Source organism: Apiospora hydei (assembly GCF_038363865.1).
Source record: "Apiospora hydei strain CBS 114990 chromosome Unknown utg000004l_segment0_segment0, whole genome shotgun sequence".
In the NCBI taxonomy this organism is placed as follows: Eukaryota; Fungi; Ascomycota; class Sordariomycetes; order Amphisphaeriales; family Apiosporaceae; genus Apiospora; species Apiospora hydei.
In genome coordinates, this window is record NW_027117363.1 from 5,300,936 (window position 1) to 5,316,636 (window position 15,701).

The window sequence follows — 15,701 nt, forward strand, 5'->3', positions numbered from 1 at the left end:
TTACACGCACTTGTTCTACGTCAGTCTTTACCAGGTCGACTGCCTGCCTAGACAAACTACTCGTTCGCGACAACGGCCTTACGCATTCCACGTCCCACCCGATTATTGCAAAGAAGGATCTCCGTCAAGAAGAAGAAGAAGCACGAAAGAAACGGGGAAAAAAGACACATCCCCCAACAAGACACCATGGCCTCCACCGCCGTAGTCTCGGCCGACGACGGCCTCGAGCCGACGCTGCAGTCGATCCTGGACCAGAAGTCCCTGCGCTGGATCTTCGTCGGCGGCAAGGGCGGCGTCGGCAAGACGACGACGTCGTGCTCGCTCGCCATCCAGCTGGCCAAAGTGCGCCGCTCCGTCCTGCTCATCTCCACCGACCCCGCCCACAACCTGTCCGACGCCTTCTCCCAGAAGTTCGGCAAGGAGGCCCGCCTCATCGACGGCTTCGACAACCTCAGCGCCATGGAGATCGACCCCAACGGCAGCATCCAGGACCTGCTGGCCGGCCAGGGCGAGGAGACCAACGCCGACCCCCTCGCCGGCGGCATGGGCGGCATGATGCAGGAGCTGGCCTTTGCCGTAAGTGGTTTCTGACTACATACTTTGTTACTATGCATACACATTTGCCTGGCGTTATGGCCACCCGGCTTGGACTTCACAGCGAAGACTAAGATCCCCGAAAGTATCATGGAACTAACTACGGAAATACTGCAGATCCCCGGTATCGATGAGGCCATGTCCTTCGCCGAAGTCCTGAAGCAAGTCAAGTCGCTCTCGTACGAGACCATCATCTTCGACACGGCCCCGACGGGCCACACCCTGCGCTTCCTGCAATTCCCCTCGGTGCTTGAGAAGGCGCTGGCCAAGATTTCGCAGCTGTCGTCGCAGTACGGCCCCCTGCTGAACGGGTTCCTGGGTTCCAACGGCTCGCTGCCCAACGGCCAGAACCTCAACGAGATGATGGAGAAGCTCGAGGGCCTGCGCGCCACCATCAGCGAGGTCAACACCCAGTTCAAGGACGAGAACCTGACGACCTTTGTCTGCGTCTGCATCGCCGAGTTCCTGAGCTTGTACGAGACGGAGCGCATGATTCAGGAGCTCGCCACCTACGGCATCGACACCCACTGCATCGTCGTCAACCAGCTGCTCTTCCCCAAGCAGTCGAGCGAGTGCGACCAGTGTAACGCCCGCCGCAAGATGCAGAAGAAGTACCTCGACCAGATCGAGGAGCTCTACGACGAGTTCAACGTTGTGCGCATGCCCCTGCTCGTCGAGGAGGTCCGCGGCAAGGAGAAGCTCGAGCGCTTCAGCGACATGCTGATCACTCCCTACGTCCCGCCCGAGTAGTTGAAGAGGAAGGAAGAAGAGTAATAATTTATACCACCAATACCAAACCCACAAAAATGAAGAAAGGAACAATTGTAACGAAAGAAACAGATTATGCCTGCTACGATATGATATGTCCACGATGCAAATGATCTCGATTGGAGCAGGATAGGCGTTGTTACTATACATCAAGCCAGATCTGTTGGGAAGCGCCGGAGTCAAGCCTTGGAAAATGTTAGACTGCGTTCGCAGTTGGTTGTAGACGGCCGATTTCACGATACCATGAAATAGAACATGATCAAATCACAAATACTTTCTGATACCCAAATTGCATCGAGTGAACTTCATGTCTTAATTGATTCGTTATGTATGTCTCAAAAACCCAGCCTGGACTTTGCTGTATGCCAGGCCTTTTGTATACAGAGAAGAGGAAGAAGGACAAAAAAAAGCATATCCTTGATTGATAGCGGCACCCCGGATTCGGTTGGTGCCGATCAAATAACCCCCTTCGTATGGTCCCGCGAACGCCCTGAACGCCTCATACAGTCCATCCATGACGGGACTGTTTTGTTTGTTTGTTTCCCTTCATATCCTCAAAGCAGAATGCTGCCAAGTATCGATGTCCAGAGTATGTATGCAGTAGACAGACGCCCGTTTGGTTTTCATGATGCATAGAACTGCTTTCGCCTCCCTCCAAGATATCCATCCCTGATGCAACGCCGAGGTCGATTGGAAAACGCAGGTCCAATCTGATGCCATGTCGTGTTTGACCGTGTACGTTTGTGCCACGCGCACAAGATGCCGAGTATGCGAAGATGGTGTGTATACTATATTACAAGAGCGTAGAGGGGCAAAAGCAGCGATCAGATAGGTGAACCTCACAGTTCCCTGTAGTCGCTGGGCCGGTTCCTCCGCTGCCTGTTTTGGTGACGGCCAGGGTTCACGGGCTTCCGGAAGTAGGCATCTTCATCGTTGCTGGGCTGGGTGAAGTTGGCCCTGTTCGGGTGTTGGTGTTGGAAACCGTTCATGTTATTGTTGTTATTTCCCATACCCATGTTTCCGCCAAAATTGCCGAAGCTGCCGTTCATATTTGGGAACCCGCCCTGGTTGAAGCCGTTCATGCCCATCATGGGGTTCATCATGTTCATCCCCATATTTGGCATCATAGGCATACCCATAGGCATACCCATGGGCATATTCGGGAAGCCGTTCATGCCGTTCATGCCCATCATGGGGTTCATCATCATGTTCGGCATCATACCGCCCATCATATTCTGCTGCATTTCCCGGGCTTGCTGGGCCTTTTGCATAGCCTTCGGCGCCTTGGGGATCTTGGGGTTTTCAAGAAGCTCCTCCGCCGGCCGCTTCTTTGGTGCAACATGCTCGGGTTCCGCCTTAGATACGCCGTTCGCAGGCGGGTTGGAGGCAGTTGAAGGGTTTGATGTATCAGCGGGCGGTGACTTGGCTTGCGATGTACTGGGTGTGGGGGACTTCGTTTTGTCGGTGGCATCAGTACTCGCCGGGGCAGCCTCGCCCTTCTTAGTGGCAGCATCAGTAGTTGCTGGTCCGTCATCCGGAACTGGTGATGCTTGCTTGGGAGACTGTGCGGCGGTGGGACTCTTGGAGCGTTCCTTGGTCTTAGCTATTTCCTTCTCCTTTAAGTACTCCTGAATCTTCTTAGAAGCTTCTTCATCTGTCTTTAAGTCATCAATGAGGACACCCTCTGTCTGGCAGGCAGGACAGACGAAGTCACTCTCAATGAGAGCATTAGTGATGCAGTCATTGCAATATGTCTTCTCGCAACACGGGGTTTTCATTGGGTCTATGAAAAGCTTCTTGTCGACAGCGCAAAGCAGTCCCTTTTCCTCCAACTCCTTGTCCTCCTCCGATGCGGCTTTCTGGGCCGCGGCTGAAGTCTTGGTCTTGGCCTGGAATTGTGCCCATGAAGCCTTGTCAGGCTCTGCAATAACATAGTCGCCCTCGGCATTGACCATGAGGCCTGCGAGTGGTTTTACACCATCCTCGCCTTCGTTCTGCTGAAGGGTAGACTTGTCAACCGTCTTCAAGAACGATCGAGGGATACCAGTGGTTCGCTTGACCCTTGGCTTGTTGTCAAACTCCGGGTCGTCGTTTGTCGGGCACACCTGTATCCAATGGCCCTTGCGTCCACATCGAAAGCAGACATAGCCGTTGGGAGGGTCATGATCGGGGACGTTGGCGGGTTTCTTTGCGCCAGGTTTGTAGACAGGTGCTTGATGGGCCATCTCTTCCTGCTGGGCCTGCCACTGGTCTGACTGAACCTGGAAAATCGCTGCCAGCTTCTCCTCCTCGGTCAATGCCGTGCTCATCTGCGCTAGCCCGGCGGTTGACGGCTTGACAGTCTTGGTGTGCTGCTCTCGGCGCGACGAGTTTCTTGCGTTAACGGGCATCTTGCCTGTGACATATCTTGCGGCACGGCCAGCACCTGGTTTCGTGGCTGGCTGTCGGCGGGCGACGACTGTTGTCGACCGGGGAATGATGGTTGTGTCATCGCTGTATTCTTCACTGTAGTCTTCGGCGTAGATGAATAGGTCGAAATCGGTACCGTCGCCAAGGCCGCTCTGCTTGATGATATCACGCTTGAGTTCCCAGACGGAGATACCGGTCCCGTCGAATTCGACGCGGGACGGCTCCTTCTGGGACTTGAATTTGTAGAACACGGACGAACTCATTGTGGTGGGTTGTACCGGTGTACGGGGATAGTTGTATATGTTGGGTTGTAGGTGGTGCCTGCGTGTCGTAGTAGTCGCCAAACCTCACAGGGTGTTCTGTGCCGTTGTGTGGACTTAATTCTATAGGCAGGGGTTTTATGTCAGGTGGGTTGTTGGACGGTGTCGCAGGATAAGGGCGACAGAGGGTAGTGACACGAGAGCAAGTCGCAACTGGCGAAGCGTGATGAATCGTGCTGTTTCTGTTTCCTGGCTTCTTTAGTGAGATATGGTTTTTTTTTCTTCTTCCTTCGACTCTAGATTTCCCACGTCGGTTGTTCTTTGCTTTGCTTTTCAGGGACCAACTGTCAATATGGACAGGAATCAATTTTCTTGATTGTAATTGAGAGAACAGTAGGAACTGCGAAAGACCAGCCCGTAGAGAACAGGAAGAATGGAAAACGCGAAGCGTGATGTACAAAGCCAAAGGCAGACTTGACCACCGATTTCAACTCTGGTGAAGTGGCAGTGAAGATCTTCCTCCCGAATCCATGCAACACACTCTCTTTAAAAAAAGTACCGACTGCCTCGACTATCAGTTAGGCCCACGACCTGCTACCCTTCCTGCCCTACAGTGGAGAGATGTAGATGATTGCGAGGTCACCCAGCGATCATTGCCGATGAGACTGCAGCAGCCTAGTTGACAAAGACACTACGGGACGTGGTTGCGCGGACGAGCGAGGGCGGCAAGAATCGGTTGACGGATTTCTATTTCCAATGAAGAAGATTATCTGGTCAAAAGCGAGTATCGGGAGATCAAATCACGACGGGGTTAGGGGGAGGTTTGTTGGGGAAAGAAAGATGCGCAAGCGAGAGGGGAAGGGAGGTGAAGAGAGGCGAGCCAGGGCTTGCTTATGACTTGGACGAAGAGCGCGAGAGAAGAGGTGGTCAAAGGGGTGGACGGATAACGGAGAAAGGCTGCTGGTGGTGGATCAAAGGAAGGGAAGAAAAAGGCCTCTGGTAGGCTGGGCATGCTGGGCAGGCTGGGGGCGGCCTTGAATGGATTTGTCAACCTGTTCCCCCAAATCAAATCAAATCAAATATGGGTACCTCGGTACCTGACAATCAGAGTCAACATTCAACCTACCAATCAATCGCCTTTGCCGCTGACCGGGTTCGGCGCTAATCTAGATCTGGTGATCAAAGCACGTGACCTGGAGAAACCCCAGAGCCGACCCTTAATCACAGCCATGGCTCCTCCCCCATACAAATTGATCAATCGATCATTGGGTCCAAGATACATACCATGTGCGTATCACGAGCTTAGTTGTTGCTAAAATAAGAAATACACAGAATATCTACTGATATCTGGTCCTTGGTACCGGCCATTGTGTGTCGTGAGATGAATATGAGTTTGGCAACTCGTACTCGACCTGTTTGCCAAACGGTTGTGGAATAAATAGAACAGCCCGACCTACGGACTTTGCAACGCATGCATCTTGGATGGATAGTTTTATTCATGATACAGATAATTACCTTTTGCCTGCCTGCCTGCTCTAATATGTAATGCCAGAACCACCAAGAAGTCTGGGACGTGGAGGGCGACATTTCCGAACTCACACCACCCCCGACACTTGAGATAAAGATATCGCTTGCTCTCGAAACAGATCTAGGATCATACCAATAAGCCTGACAGGACTTGGTACCCAACTGTCAACCCGACAACCCAGAAAAGTGGCCCATCCAATGCGGTGTACAGCCCAGGTGCAGCATTCGCTTTGCCGCCACAGCACGCCCTGTCATAAGTTACGTTGTTGAACTTGGCTGCGGCCGCAAATACGGATCCTGGAAAGCCCCCGACATTATAGTAGTCGGTGTTGAGGAAGTTCGGTGCTCGTCCCCATTGGTTCTTGCAATTCTGCGCAGCCTCTCCCACGCTCCCGAACCCTGTCACGTTGTTGGTAACATTGAGCTCTGTCCGAGCAGGGACCAGAAGTTGGTTGCCAAGGAGGGTGATCTCAATGTTCAGGTTGTGGTTCATCAGGGACATGCGGTTCTTCGTGTCTGGCTCCGACAGGTCAGGGGGCCGCTGAACGACGCAAGGGAATTTCTGATCCACTGGGTCGAAGGGCGTCTCCCACATCTGGGAAAACTCGTCTAGCAACCACGGATACGCCGTCTGGTTTGCCATGTAGTCCATGAACATGACAACGCGCTTTCCGCTCAGGATCATCTCTCCCAGTGTCGGCCAGTCATTGAGCAACATGGGCACCAGGGGCGGGGTGTAAATGTATGGCAATATTCCACTAGCCTCAATGTGAGGCACATACATTGAAGGTACCGAACTACATTTCACGTTAGAGCTGGTGGCTTGCTAGATGTGAAAATGGGATACATGGGATACATACTAATTACCGTTGCCGAGAAGGATAGTGATAACATCGTACGGGTGAGCCTGGACCCAGTCCTTGACTTTGCCCAACCAGTCGGTGATGGGACCGGCATCCAGGATGTCACAGCTGGTGTGGCAGAAATGCGGCTCGGTGCCATTAGCTGGCCATTGAATCTGTGCCTGGAGGAAACGGACACCGTCGTCCAGCTGCGTCGTCACGTCGTATTGCTGATTGGCAGCAAGATTTTTAGGGGTGATGAAAGGTGAGTTATGCACAGCGACTTCGGTGATGTTGCTGTACCTGCGACTGCAGAACTCCGGCCAGTTGTTGCAAGGCCGTGTATTGGTGAAAGTGGGGAGAACCGACGTGGTGGCAGATGTTGAGTGGTTGCTAGGGACGGTAGAGGTTGCGTCGCCAGTGAGGTATGTTCTCGTGTCAGTCTCGGTTGATTGCCTGTGCTGCGTGACATTTCCGGCAACAGTCGTCGAGCCACTGATCGGCAGAGAGGCTAAGGAAGTGCCCTGGGACTTTTGAGAGCCGAGGGAGAGATACGGGCCTGATGGTGTTGCAAGCTCGGTGGTGACGTGCCCGGAAATCGTTTCTGTTGTTCTCGGGTCGTCGACAGTGATTGCTGTCTGACCCGAGACGCCTGCAACTGCTAGCAGCAGCAGGCCGCCCAAGCGACGCACCATAGTGTCCAAAAATAAATGGGTTGGATTGATGCTGCCGACTTCTCTCTTTCTTCGCTAAACTGGGCTGGATATAAGGAAAACGAACGAGTGGAGGCCGGTTGACCTTCGAAGAAACAGAGAGAGAGAGAGAGGGAAAAAATGCAAAACCTCAATGTTGGATCATGGAGCAAGGAGTAGAAGCGGCAGTGTGACTGGCAGAATACCTACCTATCCAATGACGATAGCAATAATGATGGCCGGTCTGGTGTGGTCTAGCCGATGAACCCTTGGCGATCCGTGCTCTTGGGAAAGGAACTTGAAGGTACAAGCGAAGAGAAGATGGTCGATCGGCTGGAGTGAATCGGCGGCTTCCCCGTTGCTGGGCTGGGCAGGGCAGGGTCATCTGTTGTGCGGGCTCTCAGGCCCGCAAAAGGGTCGAAACTAGAAAGTCTATCTCTCAGCTCGAATGCAGGGAGGCGCGTCCTCGTCCAAGAAGCTGAGCAAAATGCGAGTGCCGGCCCACCGCGATCTACGTTGCAGGAGGATACGGCAAGCAGCAGCAGCAGTAGCAGCAGCAAGCAGCAAGCAGGCAAGAACGGCTTCGAATCGTTCAGGGCAGCGCGTTCGGGGGGGCATGGGATCCAGGGGTCAAACAGGGATTTGCTAGACAGGCCCGCGGGTCCGGCAGGTTTGATCCCTATTAAACATGGATGACGTATCCGCAGTCGAACCAGCTGTAGAGCGCTAATTGGCCTAACCAACTGCCAACCTCGCCAACCTGCGCATAGAACAGTGCTACCTGACATGCTGTTCTCCCTACTAGTGCCACGCCCACGGATGTCATGTATGGGGGAGGGAAGACAAGAGTAAGGTTACGCATACCGCAAAGCGTTTCCCACCGAGTCACCGACTGGCCGGCAGCTCGGGCTTGAGCAGGTAAATGACTAATGGACATTGGAAATGGCATGGGAGGTGAAACAAGACGTGCAGGCTGGAACCATTTGGCCAGCGAACCCGGTGAGCCTGCAAGGTTCGTATTTGGCCTTTGACAGCGCAGATCGATTTGCGGTCGGCTTCCCATTTTATCAATCAAGTGATACGACCTGATAGTTCGCGGGTACAGCCTCGCCCAGCGGACAGGGGTTCTTGGGGTCCTGCCGCGCCAGGGGTGTGCCTCCTAACTTTTGCATGCTGCATCTGGATTATTGCTGTTCTGGGCATCGCCCGGCACTTTTCTGCCGGCCATCCAGTGACAACGCAACCTTTTATTAGGTAGTCTATTTTAGAGACAGAGGGGGAGAGAGTCTGGAGAGTGAGCGAGAAAAAAAAAAAGAAAAAAAAAAGCGCTTAGTTTTGGTTCCTGGCGCGTCCGGCAGCCGCTCGTACATCGGTATGTACTGTACATCAGGTAGGTTGATAAACAAACAGTGATCGATCCATTGGCCGCAACGTGAACCGCCAGGCAACCTTTAGGTCGGTTTAGACCGGATCGTCAGGCAAGGCCACGCAATGCACGCCCGATTTTTCCTTCTTTCTTGCTGCTCCGCCTCTCTGCCTCCGCTGCTGCCACTGCGACGTGCAGACCTAAAGAGACCTAAAGACCTGATGGGTGGAGAGCCCTGGAGTGGTGGCTGTTTCGTCCCAACTAACTAGGCTTAACCTTCTTGCTATCGGTACTTCAGGCTACTTGCCTGTTTGATCTCGGCGGCTACTTACGTCACGAACCCTTGCCGGCTGTTTTGGCGTGGGCGGTCCCTGGAGGTTGGCTGGCTTTTGGAGCTCGATCCTTAATCCTGGCCGGCAAGAAGAAGCTGCCCGGTAGTCTGGATTATCTCAATTAAGCTACCGGTCAATCAATTTGATAATTCAGACCTCTTCTTTTCCCTCCCGTTCTGGTTTCACGAGGAACCATATTCTCTTCCCCGTTCCCACGCATCTTCGGCCACCCCAAATCACCATCGGAGGGCGACCGTTCGTTCATACACTTCAGGCCATGGCGTTGCCCGGCTTCCGGAAGCGCCGCAGTGCGAATGCCGCCAATGCTGACGGCTCTGCGAAGGGGGGAGCGTCGGCCAACAACGATGCCATCATCAAGCAGTTGACAAAGACCCGTCGCAATGCCGCCCTCGTGTCGAGCTTCTGCTATCTGCTCGCCTTTGTCTTTCTGGTCCTTGTAAGAGAGAGCTTCCGGTTCGGTATCCACGTTGGCAACAGTTTCTGATTGGTGCTTCTAGGTTGAAATAGGGAACACGAAAGGCACCAAAGTGCTGGGGGATATCTACTTCTTCAAGCTGGATCTGGCCAACATCATACCGCAATCGGTGCCCAGCTTGAGCCTCATGAACTCGATTGCCCGCACACTAGGTCTGCACGATTTTTATCAGGTTGGACTGTGGAACTTCTGCGAGGGCTACGATGATGAGTAAGGACCCCAGACCCTATACAGTCCCCGTCAGAGGGTGTTGTTGTTGTTGTTGTTGTTGTTGTTGTTGCATGGCTAACCCGTGGAATAGAGGAATCACGTATTGCTCGACCCCTACGAACCTGTGGTGGTTCAACCCTGTCGAAATCCTCAAAAATGAGCTCTTCGCCGGCGCATCCATCCCTCTTCCAAACCAAGTCAACGAAATCCTCAACTACCTTCACCTTGCCTCGAACATCATGTTCGGCTTTTTCCTTGCCAGCACTATCCTGGACTTCTTGATGATCTTCATTGCCCCAGTTGTCCTTTACTCCCGGTGGTGGAGTATGCCCGTAGGCATTATGTCCTTCATCAACTTCATCTTGGCCTTGGTGGCAGCAGCCATTGGAACCGCCATGTCTCTGATCTTCAAGTACGCATTGACGTCTCAATCCGACCTGAATATTCAGGTCGAAACCGGTACTAAGATGCTGGCCTTCTCGTGGATTGCCGTCGGTTTCACGTTCTTATCGTTCATCATTCACTCGGGTCTTTGCTGTTGCTGCACCTCGCGCCGAGATGTCCGCACCGGCAGAAAGGGATCGCAAAGCATGCCAGCTGGCTCTATGGAGGAGAAATCGAAAACCGGGTCTAAGCTGCCCAGTTTCGGTAGAGACTCAACTAAGTCCTAAGGCTTGATCCATATGTACATACACCGCCTCCTTATGGCCGCGGTGCACTTCATGCAGACGTTCTGCCAAGATACTATAGATTCGGTTACTATCAAGCACCCCAACCTACCAAGAAAGAGAAATATACGGGTTCACTGGAAGGATATAGATAAAGCGTTGCATTTCGACGGCGTACTGGGAACAAACACATGGACAAGGAAAATTCGGAATGAACTGATTATATCGTAATAGTAGTTTCCTATCCAGTATATTATCAACAATTGAATAGACTTCCCCCAAAACTCCCAATATATTTGGGGATAGCTCAAGCGTTCCAGTCCATCATAAGTGCTACAATTAAGACCTTTCGCCGAGGTCAATCATGCTCCAGTTCGGTACTTGTGCTGTCTTTTCAGAACCCTAATAGTGCTACCCCAAGCTTAGTCAAGATGTTGTTTAGGGGCTTAATGTTGACCTCCATGATGTCCTCTGCGTATCGTCTTGACTCTACATACTCGACATGGCCTATAGTGCTGATACTTACTATCGTCTCTTACTCTGTCGAACTAGATGAAGTGTTGCCACGAACAAGTCTTGGAAGTCAGCAAATGACGGGGTCCGCTACTCGATGGTATACATTTCGCCTCGGCACATCAGTCTACTGGTTTTCCGTATCACGAAAGACCTGTGCGACCGATAATCACTCCCAGGATGATCCTCAGTGTACTAGCTGCACTGTTGAACCTCGTGAATTTTCGGTCCGCCATAGGCCAGTAGCTGAGTCATACCGGACGTAGCTCCGGCCAATATTCAGAGCCGGAAACCCCGCACCCGGTGATGGAGGAGGGTCCCCCTCCTCCCATGCAGATTCGCGAAACGCTTTTTCTACCAGATGAAACCATGATAATCCATCCGACCGAAGACGACTTGAATAACTCGAGATTCTTCAATTTCTCTTCTTTTGTATACTAGGCAATCTTTCATCAACAGCCGAGACACCCGCATCCCCAAACAAAGATTGGCACACCCTACTCGCTACTCCGTTGGTCTACCAGCCCAGCCATCCCGACGAGCAAGCAACATGGCCGAAGAAGCCGCCACCTCTCCTGCCGCCGAGCCCCTGATCACGGGCATCGCCCACATCAACCTCAGCATCCCGCCGGGGACCCTGACGCACGCCAAGAGCTTCTACGGCGAGACCCTGGGCCTGACGCCGCGCGCCGTGTCCGCGGCCCAGACCGAGACGCTGGCGTGGTTCGACGCCGGCGCGGGCCAGCAGGTGCACGTCTCGACGGCCAAGCACGCCAAGGACACGACGTCGGCGACGTCGAGCCGGCACCCGTGCTTCGCGGTCGCGAGCCGCGAAGCGCTGCTCGCGCTCCAGAACCGCATCGTGGCGCACCACCGGCGCGGCGGGCCCGACGCGCCCATGGCGGCCGACCCCGTGGGGACGAGCTCGGGGAGCAAGGGGGCCGAGTACCCGACGCGGTTCTTCGCGCGGGATTTCGCGGGTAACCGTTTAGAGTTCTCGTTGTAAGAGCAAAGGGGGAAGGGGAAAGGGTCAAATGTTACACACAGCGCTTCAAGTTTTACCACGGGAAACCCGAATAGTATACAATATGTAGCTGATTAATATTTCTTTTCCACGGGTATATATATATATATATATATATAACGTGGTTTACCACTACGCGACGCATATCATTTGGCGACGCACCTTTTCCACTTTTCGACCCTTTTATATAAATTAATTTAATTACAACGCTTAAAATCAATTAAAACTACTCGCTATCCGATTCCTCGCTTGATTCTATATCCTTTTCACATATTCGCGCATTGTGACCTGTCTCGCCGCAAACACCACAGCGCCTTCCACCGGTCGCCCTCCGCTTCGACGAACCCCCATTTTCATCTTCATCGGGCGCTAAACGCTTCCCTTTTGCCTTCTCGTCCTATAGCTGCTAAGATTCTTTAATAGTAAGGGCTCTTCCAAGCTAAACTCGCGACTTTTTAGCTCTCCGGCGCTTAAAAAAGTGTTAAATTAGCCTCTTTTAATATATGCATCTTATCGCGTATAAGGGTTATTTTATAGGTTATTTTAATTATACTCTTCGTTATTTAATTTATCGTATTTAAAATCGGCGTTAAAAAGCTTCTTTAATAAATAAATACCCTCTTTTTAATATAAATAAAGTGCTTAATTATTTATTAAGAATTAAACGGCGTTTAAAAGTCGTAAATACTAGTCGTCCCCGGACGAGATAAGTTAAGTATAAGCGTTCGGAGACGTATATTTAACTTATTAATCACCTCGTCGAGATTATAAGGGATTAAATTAAAAGCGTTAAATCCGGATTTAATATTATTTTTCGTAAAAATAGCGAAATACGCGGCCTTAAAAACGATAAAAAACTCGAGCTTCGTAATATAATTTATCGAGACTTTAATAAACAACTCGATTTCCTTTAAATAAACACGCTTTAAAGCCGAATAAAGTGTTATATCGAGTAGTTAAAATAGGTGAAATAAATAAAGAGATATACCGAGTATAATAATATTATTATCTTAATAATATACTTCGAATTCGGTCGAAATATAGCTCTCGTAATTATTAATAATTAAAAAGCGGTAAAAACCTTTCGTTTACGCTTTAATATATTTATCGAAATATTTAATCTAGTTTAAGCTTATTTCGTTATTAGTTTAACTATTAAAAGTCGGCTTAATTACTTAGTCGCTCGGTAAATCGGTTTCGCGGGACTAGTTCGCGAGGTAATATTAGCTTTAAACGATTAAGAACGACGAAATACACTAGCCCTGCGAATTAATACATTTAATCGCCGTTACTCATTCCCGATTATTAGGCTAGACCGATTTCGCTTTTCTATATCGCTCGGCGCGTATTATAACGAGTATTAACCCGATTATACTTATTATAAAAACCGGTTTTATCGAAATTTTAAATATTTTTATTAACGATCTCGTATTTCGCCTTTATATTCGCGATTAGCGTAAACTAACCGGAAATAACTTTAAAATCTTCGTAAAAAACCCTTTAATAATCGTACCGATAATTTATTTTAATCTTTAGGTCCGAGTTACGGTCGATAAAACGTTTAACCTAGTGCTTACCGACGCGGTCGCCGCCGCGCGACGCGGTAAAGAGATTAGCTATATTTTTACACTAACGAGATCGGGAGGTATCCCTTAGATATTTAAATTAATTATATATTTACGAAGTACCTCCTTTTTAATTAAATTTAGTTTACGTTATTTCGGTCGAATTTTACGTTTTAAAGTTCGGCCGTAAATTCGATAACGTAAAGTTAATTTAAATATATTATAAGCTTTTATTATTACTCTTTAACTTATTTAATTCGGTTCGTTTCGTATCGCTTAAATTATTAAAACTATTCGATTTTCTTAAGATTAATTAAGCATTATAATTATAGAGGTATTACGCGTTAAAATTTAATTATATTAAAATTAAATTTAAGTGCGTCGCTAAGTAATATGCGTCGCGTAGTGGTAAACCACGTTATAGCTTTATTATGTTATAGCATAAATTAAGGTTTTGCTGTCGACTGTTGCTGTTTGGCCTAGTAGACAAATTCAAACTCGCTACGTTGTTCTTTCTTAATGCCGTAAGCCTTCAACGCCGTGCCGCTCAAGATCATCGTTTTGTCCTCGGCCTCCAGAGAGGCCATGTAGAAAGCCTCTCCATGATCGCCCTCCACTTCACCCACGCTCCTTCCACGCCGACGGTGCATACCGGCCAGTCGCTGCCGAACATGATGCGCGAGGGCCCAAAGGCCGCGAGGACGACGCTGAGCCAGGGCATGATGGCGTCGAAGATTTCTGTCTCATGGAGCTTCTTGAGCCAGTCCTCCATCTCGGAAAAGAGACCCGAGAGCTTCATGTAGGTCGAGCTGCACTTGCTGAGGGTGAACATGGCGGTCCGCCAGGCAATGAAAGAGGTGTCCTTGTGGACGTCGGTGACGGTAAGATCGGGCTTGCACAGGTGGTTCAGGATGAAGACGACCTTCTCCTCTTCCGGCACGCCGTCGTGTGCCTTGTCGATCATCTCGGCCGTCTCCTCGAGCTGTATGCGGCCGCGGTCGTGCTGGTTGACGCCGACGTCGAACACGTACCCCTTGCGGCCGAGCAGCTTGAGGCTCTCGATGAAGCCGTCGCCCAGCGCGGTGCCGTCGGGCTTGTCCTGCAGGAGGTAGCGGAACCCGCGGACCCGGTCCCAGCTGTCGCCGGCCGCCTCCTCGGCCTTGGCCAGGTACTTCTCCAGGACGGCGGCCCCGCTCGGGATGGGGGCCCAGGGGATGTAGGCGGTACACAAGCTGGCGTCCTCGGGGTCGTGGCCCTCGCCCGGCTTGGGCTGCCCCAGCGCGATGCGCCGCAGCCACGAGACCTCCATCAGCGGGTACTCCCAGCCGCTGCCGTCCTTGGCGCCGGCCTCGAGGTCGTGCTTGCGGTCCGTCTCGAGGAAGATGAAGCCCTGGACGTGCATGCCGACGGTGGCCGCTTTGTAGTCACAGACGGAGTGCTGCTTCGCCAGCGGGTTCTCGGTGGTGGCCCATGCTAAAGTGGAAATCTCGCTCTCCGGGTATAGGTGGATGTGGGAATCGATGACGGGGAAGTCGTCGGCCATGATGGGTGCTCAGGAGTTTGTCTGGTGATGTGAAGTCTGGGTGGTCTGGTTGGTAGAGGTTGAGTTTTCAAATGGAAGAATCTCGAAAGGAATATCTTCTGGTGGATGTAGATAGTGTGGATGATGATAAGAGGACTCAGTTAAAAAGGGAGCGAGGGAAGTCTTTATATGTACCAGACGTAGGCCTCTCAAAAAGAGGGTTTTCGCATTCTCCGATATAGTTGTACCTTTCTTCGGCGTTCTTTTTTTCATAGTCGGAAATATCAATTTGATAGCATTAGCTCTGTTTTGTTCTATCCTGTAAAACCCAAATCTGTTCTATCTACACAGATATCCTAATTCATGCTGCACTGAAATTGACCTCCTGACTTGAGAATGAACGGTCTCCCGCGTGCATTTCTGATTCTTTCGAGAAGCGAAGAGCGTCCGCTCTCATCAAATGGATGTTTTACCCCGCCATTGAGACCCTGAAACTGAGCCCCACCAACCCACTCAACCGTTTACCGTTTACTCTGAACCTTAACCGAGCCTATAAGCTCCCGCATTTTTCCCCGTTACATGACAGGAGATCATATCATCCACCTATAGGCGCGGGCACTATCTACCGCATCATCTATTCTTAGCTACATGTACATATCTGTGTTATGAAGTCTTCGTTGCCTGTTCTGAATCTCGCCTACCCACATTGGCCCAAGAAGTAAATCATGTCTTCTTCTAGAAGTTACTTGCACACATACAAGCGACCGCAATTACGTACACGCATTTCACAATTTCACAGGTGCAGGCTAACAAGAGGACTTCGCTTCAGGTGAGGTATGAATAAGATTCAATAGTCATCTATCCACTATCATGGGGCAGGCGAGCTGGTAAGGCTGGCCTGAATCCTCATTCG

At 50.9% G+C, this 15,701-nt stretch overlaps 6 protein-coding genes across 6 annotated transcripts; 3 read left to right on the plus strand and 3 right to left on the minus strand.

Annotated features, from left to right (window-relative positions):
• Positions 1-186: 186 nt before the first annotated feature.
• On the plus strand, positions 187-1,344 carry PG997_004196 (ATPase get3; the record flags this gene model as incomplete). The annotated part of the gene is made up of 2 exons (XM_066808511.1): positions 187-576; positions 712-1,344. The coding sequence occupies 2 exons, from the start codon at positions 187-189 to the stop codon at positions 1,342-1,344; spliced, it is 1,023 nt and encodes a 340-aa protein (XP_066672129.1).
• Positions 1,345-2,201: 857 nt separating this feature from the next.
• PG997_004197 (Protein mpe1) lies at positions 2,202-4,034 on the minus strand (the record flags this gene model as incomplete). The annotated part of the gene is made up of 1 exon (XM_066808512.1): positions 2,202-4,034. The coding sequence occupies one exon, from the start codon at positions 4,032-4,034 to the stop codon at positions 2,202-2,204; it is 1,833 nt and encodes a 610-aa protein (XP_066672130.1).
• A 1,651-nt stretch (positions 4,035-5,685) lies between these two features.
• On the minus strand, positions 5,686-7,095 carry PG997_004198 (tat pathway signal sequence; the record flags this gene model as incomplete). Its single annotated transcript, XM_066808513.1, has 2 exons — positions 5,686-6,355; positions 6,419-7,095. The coding sequence occupies 2 exons, from the start codon at positions 7,093-7,095 to the stop codon at positions 5,686-5,688; spliced, it is 1,347 nt and encodes a 448-aa protein (XP_066672131.1).
• A 1,972-nt stretch (positions 7,096-9,067) lies between these two features.
• PG997_004199 (uncharacterized protein) lies at positions 9,068-10,167 on the plus strand (the record flags this gene model as incomplete). Its single annotated transcript, XM_066808514.1, has 3 exons — positions 9,068-9,247; positions 9,309-9,496; positions 9,588-10,167. 3 exons carry the CDS (start codon positions 9,068-9,070, stop codon positions 10,165-10,167), a joined length of 948 nt encoding a protein of 315 aa, XP_066672132.1.
• A 1,060-nt stretch (positions 10,168-11,227) lies between these two features.
• Positions 11,228-11,683, plus strand: PG997_004200 (uncharacterized protein; the record flags this gene model as incomplete). Its single annotated transcript, XM_066808515.1, has 1 exon — positions 11,228-11,683. One exon carries the CDS (start codon positions 11,228-11,230, stop codon positions 11,681-11,683), a length of 456 nt encoding a protein of 151 aa, XP_066672133.1.
• Positions 11,684-13,745: 2,062 nt separating this feature from the next.
• On the minus strand, positions 13,746-14,809 carry PG997_004201 (Amidohydrolase; the record flags this gene model as incomplete). Its single annotated transcript, XM_066808516.1, is given in 2 exon segments — positions 13,746-13,877; positions 13,889-14,809. The coding sequence occupies 2 exon segments, from the start codon at positions 14,807-14,809 to the stop codon at positions 13,746-13,748; spliced, it is 1,053 nt and encodes a 350-aa protein (XP_066672134.1).
• Positions 14,810-15,701: the final 892 nt, after the last annotated feature.